Below are 18,139 nucleotides of genomic sequence, written 5' to 3'. Positions count from 1 at the left end.
CAGGGCCAGGAGGGAGAAAAGGATGAAGAAAAACAAGGTCTTAATAAAACTAAAACTATCTTTAGTGAGCTACAACCACACTGAAGTCGCCCTAACCCTCTAAACTTTTACTCTACGAGGCTTTGCCTAGTCACTTTAATCACCAGCAGTCAACTTTAAGGAAATCTATGTCTTGTAAGACACCTAACCTTAACCTCTATAATCAAATCGCTAACTTTTGGTAAGAAGACCTGCCGTGACAATAGATCAATATATTTCTCAAAAAGGATACGACTCTCATGCCTCTCTCAACAGGATCGGTCAGTAGCAGACCTCTGGGAGCGTAGATCTTCTCATTCTGTTCCTGGATATACCCTGAGATCTTCTTCAATACCTGATAGAGTGAGGGGAAAGAGAAAGAGGCAGAGGGAGAAGAGAGAGAGATGGAGAGGATGTTGCTTAGAATAAAATATGTAAGAGGTGAAATGAGGACAAGGCTATAAATCCCTGCCCCTTGCTTTTGCATTTGCACCCCTCTTTACCCTCCCCCTCATGTGCCCCACAGAGTGGAATAAATTATGGATAGAAGAAATGACTTGCACTAATTCTTTCTGTCTATGTCTGCTTGTCTTTCTGTCTACAGCTGCTTGTCTCTATCCAGTCTAAAGCACAAACATAAGCAAAACCCAGTGTATTTCTATTATGCTCTAAGGACACTACGTTATTCTAACACACACTTCCAAAGAACTCATGTTGAGTGAGACCCAATGAGTTAGAGAAATCAGAATTGAAGACTCAGAGTTTTTCACCATTTGAACTTTTCTAAACATTTCTCTCTTTTCCATTTAAAAGCTTTGGTCCATAATTTTGAGACATTGGTTGGTAATTGTTGAGATGCCCTTTTGTCAGTGTAATTCCCATTTTTGGATGAACTGTATGCAGTGTTTGGTTGAACTTCCTGGGCCCTGCTTCCTGTCCAAAGGGTGTACTTGTACATCAGCTGCCTCACGCTACAGAAACAGGAGATAAGCTCCTGCTCCTGCCAAGGCTTATGCAAGGCTAGTTACTGGGTTGTTAAATCAAATCAAAATCAAACAAATGTTATTTGTCAGATGCGCTGAATACAACAGGTGTAGTAGACGTTACAGTTAAATGCTTACTTACAAGCCCTTAAACCAACAATAGAGTTTTAAAGAGATAAGAATAACAAATCATTAAAGAGCAGCAGTAAATAAAACAATACCGGGGCTATATACAGGGGGTACCGATACAGAGTCAATGTGCAGGGGCACCGGGGTCGAGGTAATATGTACATGTAGGTAGAGTTATTAAAGAGACTATGCATAGATAATAACAGAGAGTAGCAGCAGCATTCCATGCAAATAGAATTGGAAGCCATTTCTTTAGCTGATGCAACCCGTCAGGATGCTTTCGATGGTACAGCTCTAAAACCTTTGAGGATCTGAGGACCCATGCCAAATCTTTTCTGTCTCCTGAGGGGGAATAGGTTTCGTCGTGCCCTATTCACATCTGGCTTGGTGTGCTTGGACCATGTTAGTTTGTTGGTTATGTGGACACCAAGGAACTTGAAACTCTCGACCCGCTCCACTACAGCCCCGTTGATGTTAATGGAGGCCTGTTTGGCCCGCATTTTCCTGTAGTCCACGATCAGCTCCTTTGTCTTGCTCACATTGAGGGAGAGGTTGTTATCCTGGCACCACACTGCCAGGTCTCTGTCCTCCTCCCTATAGGCTGTCTCATCGTTGTCGGTGATCAGGCCTACTGTTGTGTCATCAGCAAACTTAATGATGGTGTTGGAGTCATGTTTGGCCACGCAGTCATGGGTGAACAGGGAGTATAGGAGGGGACTAAGCACACACCCCTGAGGGGCCCCAGTGTTGAGGATCAGCAAAGGGCGATAATTGTGCACCTTACTTCACAATTGAATTTAAATTAGGCCTAACTGAATGATAAGGAGGGTGAAGAGGTTGACTTAATTTAGAACGACAATAATTTGACTGCGCGTCATGGCGGTTGATACCATTCTCTTTTACATTTTACTTTGTACAAATAAGCTGTTAGTGACTGTTTTATTTACTATAACTCTATTACTAATCAAATGTATTGTAAGGGAAACAAAAACATGCTACATGTTGCAGTAGGCCTTTAGAATAATGCAACACATATCATTGACTCTATCCAGCGAAGGAAACGATGCTAGCCCACTGAATGAATAACAAATGGATGGATGGGCAATAAATGTGCAAGTTACTTTACAATCCAATTTAAATGAGGCATAACTGAATGATAAAGAGGGTGAAGAGGTTGATTTAATTTAAAACAACAATAGTGTAATGATGAGTTTGTGTTATGCCTATACATCAGCATTGGCGCTCATGTTAATAATTCGTTTTATTCACTGTAACTTACTCATTTAATTTAAAACATGCTATGTGTTACAGTAGGCCTTTAGAATAATGCAAAACATACTGTATCCTTGACTCTGTCCAACTTGATGAGCGGGAAACAAATGAAGCCAGTCAGCCTGCACAGCCGGCCCATCGAAAATACACCTAAACTATACAAAAACTCATTTCACACATAATAAGAGTTAGCCTATAGACAAGATTACATGGACAATAATCTAATGGGTGACACTATCAGGCCTATCAAATTGTATATGAAGAGATCTGTAATTTACAGATGCAGGGAAAGGATCATCACTTTATCGAATCTCATGTAAGTAAAACATTTTGATTTCAATATAGTACCAGAAAGAGCATATTCTGCAGTTTCTATTACATACCTTAGTCAAATAATCCTCATAAATCAAGAGGTGCAGCTCTATTTCCAAATTTAACTTTTTTAAAGAATATCCACGCTGTCCATGCATTCAGCACATGACCACTCTGGCTATTAAGCAAAAACAAGTAAAATAATAAACATAAAAATAAAATATGCCATTTATTTTCTAAAATCATCCTTTACAATTGTTTATGCACTGGTGGTTTTATTTAGGAAAACAGCAAATAATTTCAACTGTCCACCTGGCTAGTTATATTATTATATTATTATTTGTTTCAATTTGTCAAAAGAATCTGTAACGGGACTTTTTAAATTATTATTATTCATTTTGGGATATATTTCCACAAATATTTCTTCATGCAATTAATCCTTTATAATAGTTTATGCACTAATTATCAAGCATTGAAGTCGGGATTTTACATTCATCTTAGCCAAATACATTTAAACTCAGTTTTTCACAATTCCTGACATTTTATCCTATAAAAATTCCCTGTTTTAGGTCAGTTAGGATCACCACTTAATTTTAAGAATGTGAAATGTCAGAATAATAGTAGAGAGAATGATTTATTTCAGCTTTTGTTTCTTTCATCACATTCCCAGTGGGTCAGAAGTTTACATACACTCAATTAGTATTTGGTAGCATTTCCTTTAAATGTATTAACTTGGGTCAAACGTTTCGGGTAGCCTTCTACAAGCTTCCCACAATAAGTTGGGTGAATTTTGTCCCATTCCTCCTGTAAGGCCTCCTTGCTCGCACACATTCTCTCAGTTCTGTCCACACATTTTTATATAGGATTGAGGTCAAGGCTTTGTGATGGCCACTCGAATACCTTAACTTTGTTGTCCTTAAGCCATTTTGCCACAACTTTGGAAGTATGCTTGGAGTCATTGTACATTTGGAAGACCCATTTGCGACCAAGCTTTAACTTCCTGACTGATGTCTTGAGATGTTGCTTCAATATATCCACATTATTTCCCCTCCTCATGATGCCATCTATTTTGTGAAGTGCACCAGCCCCTCCTGCAGCAAAGCACCCCCACAACATGATGCTCCCACCCCCGTGCTTCACGGTTGGGATGGTGTTCTTCGGCTTGCAAGCCTCCACCTTTTTCCTCCAAACATAACGATGGTTATTATGGCCAAACTGTTCTATTTTTGTTTCATCAGACCAGAGGACATTTCTCCAAAAAGTACGATCTTTGTCCCGATGTGCTTTTTTATGGCGTTTTTTGAGCAGTGGCTTCTTCTTTGCTGAGCGGCCTTTCAGGATATGTCAATATAGGACTCATATTACTGTGGATAGAGATACTTTTGTACCCGTTATCTCCAGCATCTTCACAAGGTCCTTTGCTGTTGTTCTGGGATTGATTTGCACTTTTCGCACCAAAGTACGTTAATCTCTAGGAGACAGAACGCGTCTCCTTCCTGAGCGGTATGATGGCTGCGTGGGTCCATGGTGTTTATACTTGTGTACTATTGTATGTACAGATGAACGTGGTACCTTCAGGAATTTGGAAATTGCTCCCAAGGATGAACCACACTTGTGGAGGTCTACAATTTCTTTTCTGAGGTTTTGGCTGATTTCTTTAGATTTTCCCATGATGCCAAGCAAAGAGGCACTGAGTTTGAAGGTAGGCCTTGAAATACATCCACAGGTACAAGTCAAATTGACTCAAATGATGTCAATTAGCCTATCAGAAGCTTCTAAAGCCATGACATAATTTTCTGGAATTTTCCAAGCTGTTTAAAGGCACAGTCAAATGAGTGTATGTAAACTTCTGACCCACTGGAATTGTTTTACAAGTGAATTATAAGTGAAATGATCTGTCTGTAAACAATTGTTGGAAAAATTACTTGTGTCATGCACAAAGTAGATGTCCTAACCCGACTTGCCAAAAATAGTTTTTTTAACAAGAAATTTGTGGAGTGGTTGAAAAACGCGTTTTAATAACTCCAACCTAAGTGTATGTAAACTTCCGACTTCAACTGTATGTTTGCTGCACCTTGCGGGTTGATATGCATCTGATGCATACTGCATGCTAAAGGGGACACCCAGCAACATTCTCTAGTGGGTACTTATAAACTGAAAGGCCAGGCTGTTCTAGTGTTAACACACACAGATCATGCATGCACATACATGCTCATAGACGCACCCACACACACACAGTAAGTATTCCTGGCTGGGTATACATTATCTTTATCATCAGTCATCTGTCATTTACTGAGATTTTATCAAATCTAGTATAAATAAACAACTTTCCTCACATGGCCAATATGATCTCGAGATCTCCATGTTGCACATATCTTATCTGACAAATATATTATCTTAAAATGACATGGAAGGAGAGCACAGAGCACACTTCTGCTTGGCTCAAACCTGAATGGCAATGCATGTCTTGATTCCCTTCCAGTACTTTTGCATGGTTTTGATCCAAAAATGCTTTAAAAAACAAACAGAAACATACATAGAGATGACTTCTGTGTGTCTCGATTTGCTGTGTGAAAGAACGTTTATGAGAACATTACAGAAACATGGAGATGAAAGTTGTGTGTGAGAAATAGCGAAGAGGGCCAGGCTGGGACTTTTTGATCTCTTTAACGTCTTGCTCTGTCTGACCTACTAACACACACACACACACACACACACACACACACACACACATGCACACACAGCTGAGGAGAGGATTAATCAGTGCGTGTGTTTGTGTGTGCATGTGACCGTAGGGACATCAAGAGAAAGATTAATCCCTTCATCAGTTGTGTTTGTGCCTGTCATTCGCTTTGACGGAACACACACAAAAGCCATGTTATGGTTGGAAGGGCTGTCCATGCCCACCGGCACCCAGGTGCCAGCTGTATGACACACACACGCACGCAAACACACACACACACACACACACACACACAAAGCAGTGGACAGCTGAAGGCAACATAGTGTATCAGAGGCTCAATCAGACCTTATCACAGAGCCTTTGGCTGAATGTGTGTGTGTGTGTGTGTGTGTGTGTGTGTGTGTGTGTGTGTGTGTGTGTGTGTGTGTGTGTGTGTGTGTGTGTGTGTGTGTGTGTGTGTGTGTGTGTGTGTGTGTGTGTGTGTGTGTGTGTGATGTATACGTGTGTCCAGCTGATAAGAGGCCACACACCAGTGAGCATGTATGAGTGGACAGATTCCCAGGACTACCCACGGTCTAGATCAACATCTTTGTCATCAAAGCACACTGATTACGCATAGCGTGTCAGAACAACTACAAAAAACAATGTTCTCTCAGCCGACACTCATAACTAATTCAGGTTATTGAACCAATTCAGTTTATTTCCCTGCGTCAAATGGCAGGTTTCCAAACTCGTATTGGTAACCAGTCAAACCTTAGTACACGTGCTATCTTAATTTGACCAGTTTCTTACAGCAGGAAAATATTCATGCAGCAACAGAAATTGTGAATTTTATGTGGATTATAATAAATGTATATTTTTGTATGGAGTGAATACAATTTTAGTTAGGATATATCAAGTCTGACATTTTAAAGTGGAAATTACACACTTGAGAAGGTTTTTTAAATCTTCAATACTATAATTTCCATTTCCTGCTGCAACAAAGTGATCAAATTAAGATAGAACACCTGTAGGTGGACGTCACAATAAAACTTGCTTACTTCAAGAGTCAGCAATTGCTGTGCACTTGCACAATGCAAACTAGCCATACAGACAAATGCAGCATGTCAGAACAGTTGTAATTCAACTGTATGCTTCACCATGCTACAGTTCACACCTCTGAAGAGGTGAGGCATTTCTGACACGTCCATTCTGTGATCCCTACCCCTTTCTCTTTAGCAGAATGTCTCAGTGTTTCATGTGAACTTCCCATGCCCATAAGATACCAGCCTTTAGACCAACTGTTCTTAGTGTCACCCAATACTGACGCTACATTGGCACTCTCAATGTCAAATTAGTTCAAATAATCTTGCTCCTCACAAACACAAGGCTACCAGTATGTGTGTATTTTCGTGTGTGAGTGGGGTGTGTGCGTGTGCGTGACAGAACCTCTCTGATCAACTCACCTTGGTCTCACAGTGTATATAAAACCCCATAGAGCCTGATCAAACTGAGACATTGTTAGATTGAAGTCAGCAGAAGCATGGCCCATCAGCATTGTAACTGCCCACAGGAGCATGGAGTGCTGCATAAGCAATCCAGCCGCTGTGATCGATGTTAGGTTAGCGTAGCATGTTAACGAAGATGCTACGCTAAGATGCTACGCTAACGTGACATCAATAACAGCATGGAATTTAAAAAAAATATATATTTCACCTTTATTTGACCAGGTAGGCCAGTTGAGAACAAGTTCTCATTTACAACTGCGACCTGGCCAAGATCAAGCAAAGCAGTGCGACAAAAACAACAACACAAAGTAACACATGGGATAAACAAAAGTACAGTCAATAACACAATATAAAAATCTATATACAGTGTGTGCAAATGGAGTAAGGAGGTAAGGCAATAAATAGGCCAATAGTAGCAAAGTAATTACAATTTAGCAAATGAACACTGGAGTGATAGATGTGCAGATGATGATGTGCAAGTAGAAATACTGGTGTGCAAAACAGAGCAAAAAAAGTAAATAAAAACAATATGGATATGAGGTAGGTAGTTGTATGGGCTATCTGCAGATGGGCTGTGTACAGCTGCAGCGATTGGTAAGCTGCTCAGATAGCTAATGCTTAAAGTTAGTGAGGGAGATGTAAGTCTCCAACTTCAGCGATTTTTGCAATTCGTTCCAGTCATTGACAGCAGAGAACTGGAAGGTGTTGGCTTTGGGGATGACCAGTGAGATACCTCCTGGAGCGAGTGCTACGGTTGGGTGTTGTTATGGTGACCAGTGAGCTGAGATAAGGTTGATCCTTACCTAGCAAAGACTCATAGATGACCTGGAGCCATTGGGTACAGAGCATACAGGTCGTAGTGGTGGGTGGTATATGGGGCTTTGGTGACAAAACGGCACTGTGATAGACTGCATCCAATTTGCTGAGTGGAGTGTTGGAGGTTATTTTGTAAACAACATCGCCAAAGTCAAGGATCGGTAGGATAGTCAGTTTTACGAGGGTATGTTTGGCAGCGTGAGTGAAGGATGCTTTGTTGCGAAATAGGAAGCCGATTCTAGATTTAATTTTGAATTTTCTAAGTCAGAACCATCCAGAGTAGTGATGCGAGACGGGTGGGCAGCAATCGGTTGAAGAGCATGCATTTAGTTTTACTTACGTTTAAGAGCAGTTGGAGGCCACGGAAGGAGTGTTGTATGGGATTGAAGCTCGTTTCGAGGTTTATTAACACAGTGTCCAAAGAAGGGTGAGCTGGATCAAGGAATCACCCGCAGCAAGAGCAACATTATTGACATATACAGAGAAAAGAGTCGGCCCAGTGCCCCCATAGAGACTGCCAGAGGTCCGGGAAAAACGCCCTCTGATTTGACAAACTGAACCCTGAGAAGTAGTCGGTGAACCAGACGAGGCAGTCATTTGAGAAACCAAGGCTGTTGAGTCTGCCAATAAGAATATGGTGATTGACAGAGTCGAAAGCCTTGGCCAGGTCGATGAAGACGGCTGCACAGTACTGTCTTTCATCGATGGCTGTTATGATATCATTTAGTACCTTGAGCGTGGCTGAGGTGCACCCGTGACCAGCTCGGAAACCTGATTTCACCTCGGAGAAGGTACGGTGGGATTAGAAATGGTTAGTGAGATCCGAGCTGGTCACGGGTGTTTGTTATCTTGGGTTTCGAAGACTTTAGAAAGGAAGGGCAGGATATAGATCTGTAACAGTTTGGGTCTAGAGTGTCACCCCCTTTGAAAAGGGGGATGACCGTGTCAGCTTTCCAATCTTTAGGATCTCGGACGATACGAAAGAGAGGTTGAACAGACTAGTAATAGGGGTTGTAACAATGGCGGCGGATAGTTTTAGAAAAAAGGGTCCAGATTGTCTAGCCCAGCTGATTTTCATGGGTCCATGGGTTTTGCAGCTCTTTCAGAACATCAGCTATCTGGATTTGGGTGAATGAGAAGCTGGGGAGACTTTGACAAGTTGCTGTGGGTGGTGCGGAGCTGTTGGCTGGGGTTGGGGTAGCCAGGAGGAAAGCATGGCCAGCCGCAGAGAAATGCTTATTGAAATTCTCGATTATCATGGATTTATTGGTGGTGACAGTGTTTCCTAGCCTCATTGCAGTGGGCAGCTGGTTGGAGGTGCTCTTATTTTCCATGGTGCAGAGCCAGAGCGCACTGCTTAGACCACTATGCCACTGCAGTTCACAATGTTCTAGCAAGCCGTGAGAATACTTGATGGTGATAGCGCATCGTTTTTTATTATTTTGTTAAGACCCCTAGATCTTGACATTGTGTGAAGTTGAGGCGATTATGAACGACAGACCAATTACAACTGTAACAAATGACCCTAATGATCTAGAACCCCTGACTCCGAACCATCTGCTCCAGCTGAAAGCAAAGCCAGTCCTGCCACCAGGACTATTGCAGAGAAGCAACCTATACTCACGAAGGAGATGGAAGCAAGTACAATATATCACTGACCTCTTCTGGAAGAGATGGATCAGGGAGTATCTTCCACTCATGCAGGACCGGAACAAGTGGAACAAAACTAAGAGAAACTTCAGTCCTGGTGACCTTGTTTTCATCATCAATGACACCACCCCAAGGAACTCTTAGCTAATGGGGCGTGTGGTGGAGGCTTTGCCAGGGGTCAATGGTCTTGTCAGGAGCGTCATGGTTAAGACCAAGACCAATACCTATCAATAAACTCTGTCTGCTCCTTGAGGCGGTGGAGTGAGATACACGCACATACATACACACACAGTGCTCCATCTTTGAATCATGTGCCCCTTCTTATTCGTGTATGTCGTACTCTTATATTCTTTGATGTCGTAGTCATACATTTTTGGGCGTCAAACTCTTTACATTATTGGAAGTTGAACACCTGAACACTTCAACTCAGACTGAGATCTATGGACTCATTTCCTATATGGGACCTTGTATATTTGTATATAGCTATGAACTGTAATAGTTATCTGGTATAGAATGATTTGTGTATTGGCTCTACGTTTGAATATTAAGTAATAGTTGTGCATTCAGTGCAGTTAACAATTAGGGGCCGGTATGTTAGAGCCGATTTGGACATATTTGTGTAAAAGACAGAACATACAGAGCTCCCATGTACGTTTGTGTAATAAATGAAATATGATGAAATATTAGGTACCTTCATGATTTATATTTACCTGATTGAGATGTATTAATTTGTTGTTAGTGTAACTTTGTTTCTGCCCCCCTCTTGCCCATTCATTGTACTGTGGTAGGTGTGTTAGGATAAAGGCAGGAAGTTCAAATCAAATCAAATCAAAGCTCATTTGTCACGTGCGCCGAATACAACAGGTGTAGGTAGACCTTACAGTGAAATGCTTACTTACAGGCTCTGACCAATAGTGCAAAAAAGGTGTTAAGTGAACAATAGGTAAGTAAAGAAATAAAACAACAGTAAAAAGACAGGCTATATACAGTAGCGAGGCTATATACAGTAGCGAGGCTACATACAGACACCAGTTAGTCAGGCTGATTGCGGTAGCATGTACATGTAGATATGGTTAAAGTGACTATGCATATATGATGACCAGAGAGTAGCAGTAACGTAAAAGAGGGGTTGGCGGGACACAATGCAGATAGCCCGGTTAGCCAATGTGCGGGAGCACCGGTTGGTCAGCCCAATTGAGGTAGTATGTACATGAATGTATAGTTAAAGTGACTATGCATATATGATAAACAGAGAGTTTATCGTAAATAAACAGCCACGAAAGGGCCCTCGGGTGGGGGGAGGAGTCCTAGCTAGACGTGGGAGTGGTATAGTATTTTTGACCATACAGACAGGTCATATTATGTATTTTCCATGTCAAGTAATCTATGATTTAAGTTGATTGGAGTGTCATTTCTTTGTTATATATAAGAAGAATAAACCTTTTTGTTGCACCATATCCCTGGATCGCATTGAATGTTTTGGCGGTTTGGAAACCTTGAGTGTGGACTGTATGCGTACGAAACAGTCCCGCTTCAGGATAGGGCAGTGGCTATGGTAAAGAGGAAAGGAAGCCACTACAACTCCCTTTATGTTAACAAGGCCCTACTTCAGAAACGTTATCTAACTTTGCTGTTGAAGTATAGACACCTGAGTTGCCTAATCCATTCACAGGATTGGTTAACTCTTTGTAACAGACGCAGGGAGTCAGGATGCAGGTGCAGTTAGTGAGTTTAATAATAACAAACATGGCACGATACAAAACAAGAGAAGCGTCTGACATAGAAACAAAAACAATACCATCTGAGACTGATAACAAAAGAGTGCTATATATAGGGTAAGTAATCAATGGAGTAATGAAGTCGAGGTGTGACTGATGAGACGCAGGTGTGCGTAATGATGGTTGCCAGGTGTGCTTAAAGATGGGTTGCCAGGACCGGTGATTAGTAGACCAGTGAAGTCAAGCCCCGGAGCGGGAGTGGACATGACACTCTTGCGGTTTCTAGGATCTCCACGGAGCTAGGCAAATCTATATTGAAAATATATTTAATCTTTATGTTCTGGTGCTGTTCAGGCAATTTAAAGTAGGTAGGCATTCCGGAGGTCAAGTTTAGAAAACCCTGTGACACCATGGAGGGGGGCAAAAGCAACACTGATAAGTGACAAGGGATACTTCTTCATGACAGTGATGCTATTCAACCCACAGACGTCTATGCATGGCCTCAGTGACTCATCCTTCTTCTTGACAAAGAAAAACACAGCTCCCACCGGAGAAGAAGAAGGCCTGATATGTCCGACAGCCAGGGAGTCCTGGATGTATTCTTCCATGGCTTCTTGCTCGGGGCGAGAGAGGTTATACAACCTGCTACTAGTGAGAGGAGCTCCAGGCTGAAGCTCGATAGCACAGTCGAAAGGTCAATGAGGCTGCAGAGATGGGGTGTGGGGCTTACTGAATACAGGAGCTAGACTGATATTCTGGAGGAACAGAAGACAATCAGTTGGGTCTGGACACTGTTTCATTCGATTCACCTCTGGATGCCAACGCTGTCAATGGAAAGCTACTCTTTTGTGTTTTGGAGAGAACTGTCCCTGTTATCCTGTGTCTGCAAATCACCAGGAAAAGATCAGTTTCCACATAATCGACTGTTCTCACTCCTCTCTGGTTCTGGGTCATCCATGGTTAAAGCTACACAACCCACAGTTTGACTGGTCCACCGAAAGGGTAACTACTTGGAGTACATTTTGTCATTCTAATTGTCTACAATCTGCCCTTCCTCCTGCCTTGTCTGCACCCCAGTCCATTCCAGAACCCCCAATCCCAAGTTCCCCACTACTGCTGAGCCTCCTCTTTTGCTGGACACAGGGAACAAGTGGAGACCAGGTGACCAACCTGGCCATAATATAGACAGCTCCGCTACCTCTCCTCTGGAGATAGACGGGTCTGGCTGCATGGGTACAGGATTAAAACATGCCTGGAGGCACTGAAGCAGATGTTATGGGACATGCAACTCTACCTCCCCTCTCCCGCCGACGCTCACAGAGATGGTTGTCAATGCGGATAGTGAGAAAAATGACTTCATCAAATCCATCAGGCTCCTCTCTGGACACCAACTCATCTTTGAGGGTCTCAGTGAGTGCGTTCCGGAATACTCCCTGAAGGGCCTCGTCATTCCAGCTGCTCTCTGCAGCGAGGGTGCGGAACTCACATGCCATTTCGGCCACACTCTGGGAGCCTTGACGAAGGGACAGAAGTCATTTAGCGGCATCCTTTCCACAGACAGGGTTGTCGAATACCTTCCTCATCTCATCTGTGAATCCACCTTAGGAGAAGCAGATAGGTGACTATCTCTCCCACAAGCAGTGGCCCAGGAAAGAGCTGCTCCACAAAGGCAGCCAATCAAAAAAATAATTTTGGCTCATTCACTAGCATAAGAGTAGGGCTGTTGCTCAAATACTAGTGAACATTGCACAAGAAAGGCTCTGCAAGTGCCAAGATTACCATCATAGCGCTCAGGAGTCGGAACAAATGGCTCTCGGGGTGGAGAAGAGGGACTTGAGACGGTTGTGAACTCGCGGAGGTTTGGACCTGTAGGTCAGACAGGGTCCGTGAAAACTCCTTGATGTTCTCCAGTAGGGCTTTCAGGGCTTGGTCATGTTGCTCAAATAGGCCGCCTTGACCAACAATACTGTGGTGAAGAGTAGTGGAGTCTGCTGGGTTCATCTCTGGGCCAGATTGTACTGTTAAGCAGAGCGACACAGGGGAACACAAGAGCAGACTCAGATGAGGAAGCAGGGATGAATGAACCAAAATATTTATTGTTACACTGGGAGATATGGTGTGCAGATCCGGAGAAGCTCGGATGAGTTGCAGAAAAACCAGATGTAGAGACGGAGGTTGGAGTTAGCTGAGTAGAACAGGGTAAACAGGTTCTGAGGGGAATCCAAGGCAGCGGTGGTGAGTAAAATCCAGAGCAAGGTAGTTGGGTGGTGAGATGTGGAAGAGGAGCCAGAGACAGAGCGGTAACTGCAATGAGAGGATAAACGGTGTCAGGCAGGGAAACAGGCACAGCAGAGTAACAGGATCTTGAATAATCATAAATGGCTAGAGTCGTGAACTGACTGAGCAGAGATTCGATCTGGCAGAGGGGAAGTGGCAGGACTGAGTATTTGAAGAGATCTTGATTATGGACTGAGTTGCAGCTGGTAGGGATCTGCTCTGACTCCAGCACACCTGGCTCCAACCACACAATCACACAGAGAGGGAGAGTGTACAGGGGGAGTAACTGCAGGTCAAGAAGACCCCGGATGAACACCAGAGGGTGTAGCAGGAGCAGATGTGACAGCAACTGAGCCAGGTTTGTAGGCCTCATTGCTTGCAAATGTCTGCCCACAAATGTTCAATGGGATTGAGGTCAGGGCTTTGTGATGGCCACTCCAATACCTTGACAACTTTGGAAGTATGCTTGGGGTCATTGTCCATTTGGAAGACCCATTTGCGACCAAGCTTTATCTTCCAGACTGATGTCTTGAGAAGTTGCTTCAATATATCCACTTAATTTTCCTGCCTCATGATGCCATCTATTTTGTGAAGTGCACAAGTCCCATAACATGATGCTGCCCCCCCGGTGCTTCACGGTTGGGATGGTGTTTCTCGGCTTGCAAACCTCCCCCTCTTTCCTCCAAACATAACAATGGTCATTATGGCCAAACAGTTCTATTTTTGTTTCATCAGACCAGAGGACATTGCTCCAAAAAGTACGATCTTTGTTCTCATGTGCAGTTGCAAATGGTAGTCTGGCCTTTTTATGGTGGTTTTGGAGCAGTGGCTTCTTCCTTGCTGAGTGGCCTTCCAGGTTATGTTGATATAGGACTCGTTTTACTGTGGATAGAGATACTTTTGTACCGGTTTCACAAGGTACAAGGCATCTTCACAAGGTCCTTTGCTGTTGTTCTGGGATTGATTTGCACTTTTCGCACCAAAGTATGTTCATCTCTTGGAGACAGAACGCGTCTCCTTCCTGAGCGGTATGATGCCTTGGTGGTCCAATAGTGTTTATACTTGCGTCCTACTGTTTGTATAGATGAACGTGGTACCTTCAGTCGTTTGGAAATTGATCCCAAGGATGAACCAGACTTGTGGAGGTCTACCATTTTTTTCCTGAGGTCTTGGCTGATTTCTTTTGATTTTCCCAGGATGTCAAGCAAAGAGGCACTGAGTTTGAATGTAGGCCTTGAAATACATCAACAGGTACACCTCCTATTGACTCAAATTATGTCAATTAGCCTATCAGAAGCTTCTAAAGCCATTACATAATTTTCTGGAATTTTCCAAGCTGTTTAAAGGCACAGTCAACTTACTGAATGTAAACTTCTGACCCACTGGAATTGTGATACAGTGAATTATAAGTGAAACAATCTGTCTGTAAACAATTTGTGTCTACACAAACCACTTGTGTCATGCACAAGGTAGATGTCCTAACCGACTTGCCAAAGCTATAGTTTGTTAACCAGAAATTTGTTAGACTGGTTGTAAAACAAGTTTAATGACTCCAATGTAAGTGTATGTAAACTTCCGACACTGTATATACAGTACTTAGTCAATGTGCAGGGGCACTGGTTAGTCGAGGTAATTTAGGTAATATGTACATGTAGGTAGAGTTAAAGTGACTATGCATAGATTATAAACAGAGAGTTGCAGCAGTGGAAAAGAGGGGTCTGGATAACCCTTTGATTAGCTGTTCAGGAGTCTTATGGATTGAGGGTGTGGTAGCAAAGAGAACAATTGACAATTTTTAGAGCCTTCCTCTGACACCGCCTGACATAGAGGTCCTGGATGGAAGGAAGCTTGGCCGCAGTGATGTACTGGGCTGTACGCACTACCCTCAGTAGTGCCTTGCGGTCGGAGGCTGAGCAGTTGCCATACCAGGCAGTGATGCAACCAGTTAGGATGCTCTCGATGGTGCAGCTGCAGAACCTTTTGAGGATCTGAGGACCCATTCTAAATCTTTTCAGTAACCTGGGGGGGAATAGGCTTTGTCGTGCCCTCTTCACGACTGTCTTAGTGTGTTTGGACCAGTCTTGCGTATGTCTATGTCTGGTGTGTATGTGTGTGTGTGTTTGGTACCTTTTCATAGCGTGTCTCCATACAGAGGAAGATGAAGTAGGCTGTAGCGCACGCCAGACATCCCTCCATGTAGGACTGGCCTCCGACCTTCTCTGCCTCTGCATAGTAGCTGTTCAATGTCTTTACTGTGTCCTCAAACAGAGTCCGCTCGATCTACACACACACACACACACACACACACATCCACGTAGGCGCACACACACAGTTAGCAAATCAGCACTATTAGAGTGAATGCTCCATCTGTCAGAAGACTGCAACACAAACATACACACACGCACATACACGCCCACGCCATATGTATACCAGCGTGAGGCTTTTATGTGACACTGTGTGAGCCATGATACACAAGCTGTTCTTCCACCACTTCAGGACACAAACACACACACACACACACGCAAGCACACACAAACACACAAATACACACACCACCAGGCACATTCTGTTCTCCCAAAATACCCTTTATTCTATCGATTTAGAAATACATGCGTCACTTGTGGCATTCAAGGATGGACAAAAGAACCTTGAAAGGCTCCAATTCTAGGAATGTGAAAACAAAGTGGAGTCATATGTCTGTGTCTGTCTCCTTCGTGTACCTGCCTGTGTGCATGTGTGTGTGTGCTCACCCTGCTGCCCAGCTCGGAGGGGAACTTGATCTGGAATCGGCAGACGGTTCCTTCGCTGTAGTCTCTCTGGATGAACACCTTGGTGGCTAGAGACGGACTCTGCCTCAACTCCTGAAGGTTATGGAACTGTGGAGGAAGAGAGAGAAAGTAGTATGAGAGATATGGAAGAGGGGGGGTGTCAGAAAAAAAGGGGTGAGGAAGAGCGAGGAGGGAGATACATAGAGAGGAGAGAAATAAAGACATGGGAGATACAGAGTGAGGGGAGAAAGAGAGAGATGAGAGAGACAGGAGGAAGGGGAGGAACAGAGATTGTCAAGGATCAAGGAGCCAAAACACACTGACAAAAATTGAAATTGAGAAAATACTGCAATGTTAGATCGGTCTTATACTGCCCTTCAGCCATTGAATGAAGATAGGTGGGTAAAATAATGTCTCTGAAGCACAAAGAACTGAAGCCAACCAGAAGAGTCAAGCATACTTACAGTATTGGAAGAAGGATTGGTCTACGGCAGTTTCACTGAACTGTGTGGTATTTTATATTATAAACCGGGTAGTTTGGTTCCTGGATGCTGATTGGCGTCAGCCCTATGTATATCAGAAAATATACCACAGGGATTACACAGAAATGATTGTTTACTGTTCTATTTATGTACAGTTGAAGTCTATATACACCTTAGCCAAATACATTTAAATTCAGTTTTTCGCAATTCCTGACATTTAATCCTTATAAAAATTCCCTGTTTTAGGTCAGTTAGGATCACCACCTCATTTTAAGAATGTGAAATGTCAGAATAATAGTAGAGAGAATGATTTATTTCAGCTTTTGTTTTTTTTATCACGTTCCCAGTGGGTCAGAAGTTTACATACACTCAATTAGTATTTGGTAGCATTTCCTTTAAAATGTTTAACTTGGGTCAAACGTTTCAAGTAGCCTTCCACAAGCTTCCCACAATACGTTGGGTGGATTTTGTCCCATTCCTCCTGACAGAGCTGGTGTAACTGAGTCAGGTTTGTAAGGCCTCCTTGCTCGCACACACTCTTTCAGTTCTGTCCACACATTGTATATAGGGTTGAGGTCAGGGCTATGTGATGGCCACTCCAATACCTTGACTTTGTTGTCCTTAAGCCATTTTGCCACAACTTTTGAAGTATGCTTGGGGTCATTGTCCATTTGGAAGACCCATTTGCGACCAAGCTTTAACTTCCTGACTGATATCTTGAGATGTTGCTTCACTACATCCACACCATTTTCCCTTCTCATGATGCCATCTATTTTGTGAAGTGCACAAGTCCCTCCTGCAGCAAAGCACCCCCACACCATCGGTGTATGCTAGCTAAAACACTTATTTACAGCAATCATATGCCAAAGCACATCCCAGAAAGCCGCTCAATCCCTAACAGGTACCATATACCCACACATTAATAAATTAGTGATGTACAGAAAACTTGTACACATTGTAAAATAGAAAACAGTATTCACAATGTGACCTACCCCTTCAAACTGGGAAGACCTGACGTTCGCGATCTCCCCCTATCTGCAAGCGGGGCCAATCACAACACACCTTATTGTCATCAGAGTTGAACCAACCAATAAGAATGCTTCAACATTAAATACACCTTTCTTTAGAGGCAAGTGGAAACATTTTTTAAAACATTTTATTTCACCTTTATTTAACCAGGTAGGCTAATTGAGAACAAGTTCTCATTTGCAGCTCCGACCTGGCCAAGATAAAGCATAGCAATTCGAAACATACAACAACACAGAGTTACACATGGAATAAACAAAACATAGTGAATAATACAGTAGAACAAAAGAAAACAAAAATTATTTTTACAGTGAGTGCAAATGAGGTAGGCCATTGTGGCGAAGTAACTACAATATAGCACTTAAACACTGGAATGGTAGATGTGCAGAAGATGAATGTGCAAGTAGAGATACTGGGGTGCAAAGGAGCAAGATAAATAAATAAATACTGTATAGGGATGAGGTAGGTAGATAGATGGGCTATGTACAGGTGCAGTGATCTGTGAGCTGCTCTGACAG

The 18,139-nt window shown here is 42.9% G+C and overlaps 1 protein-coding gene across 2 annotated transcripts in view; it reads right to left on the bottom strand.

Moving 5' to 3' along the window:
- The window catches only part of LOC118361578 (golgin subfamily A member 7B-like), a 57,081-nt gene that overhangs the window by 17,787 nt on the left and 21,155 nt on the right, over nucleotides 1-18,139 (bottom strand). Inside the window, exons 2-4 of one of the 2 annotated variants that reach the window (XM_035741617.2) lie at nucleotides 16,096-16,221; nucleotides 15,473-15,625; nucleotides 272-373 (exon numbers count right to left, since the gene is read on the bottom strand). In XM_035741617.2, coding sequence (XP_035597510.1) covers nucleotides 272-373; nucleotides 15,473-15,625; nucleotides 16,096-16,221 — 381 coding nt within the window. Of the gene's footprint in view, nucleotides 1-271; nucleotides 374-11,085; nucleotides 13,373-15,472; nucleotides 15,626-16,095; nucleotides 16,222-18,139 lie in introns of those variants that run through there. The other variant, XM_035741626.2, reaches the window with a different exon arrangement.

This window comes from Oncorhynchus keta, chromosome 2 (assembly GCF_023373465.1).
Source record: "Oncorhynchus keta strain PuntledgeMale-10-30-2019 chromosome 2, Oket_V2, whole genome shotgun sequence".
NCBI classification, from domain to species: domain Eukaryota; kingdom Metazoa; phylum Chordata; class Actinopteri; order Salmoniformes; family Salmonidae; genus Oncorhynchus; species Oncorhynchus keta.
Note: the sequence above shows the minus strand (reverse complement) of the source record. Positions and strands in the feature narration are given on the sequence as shown.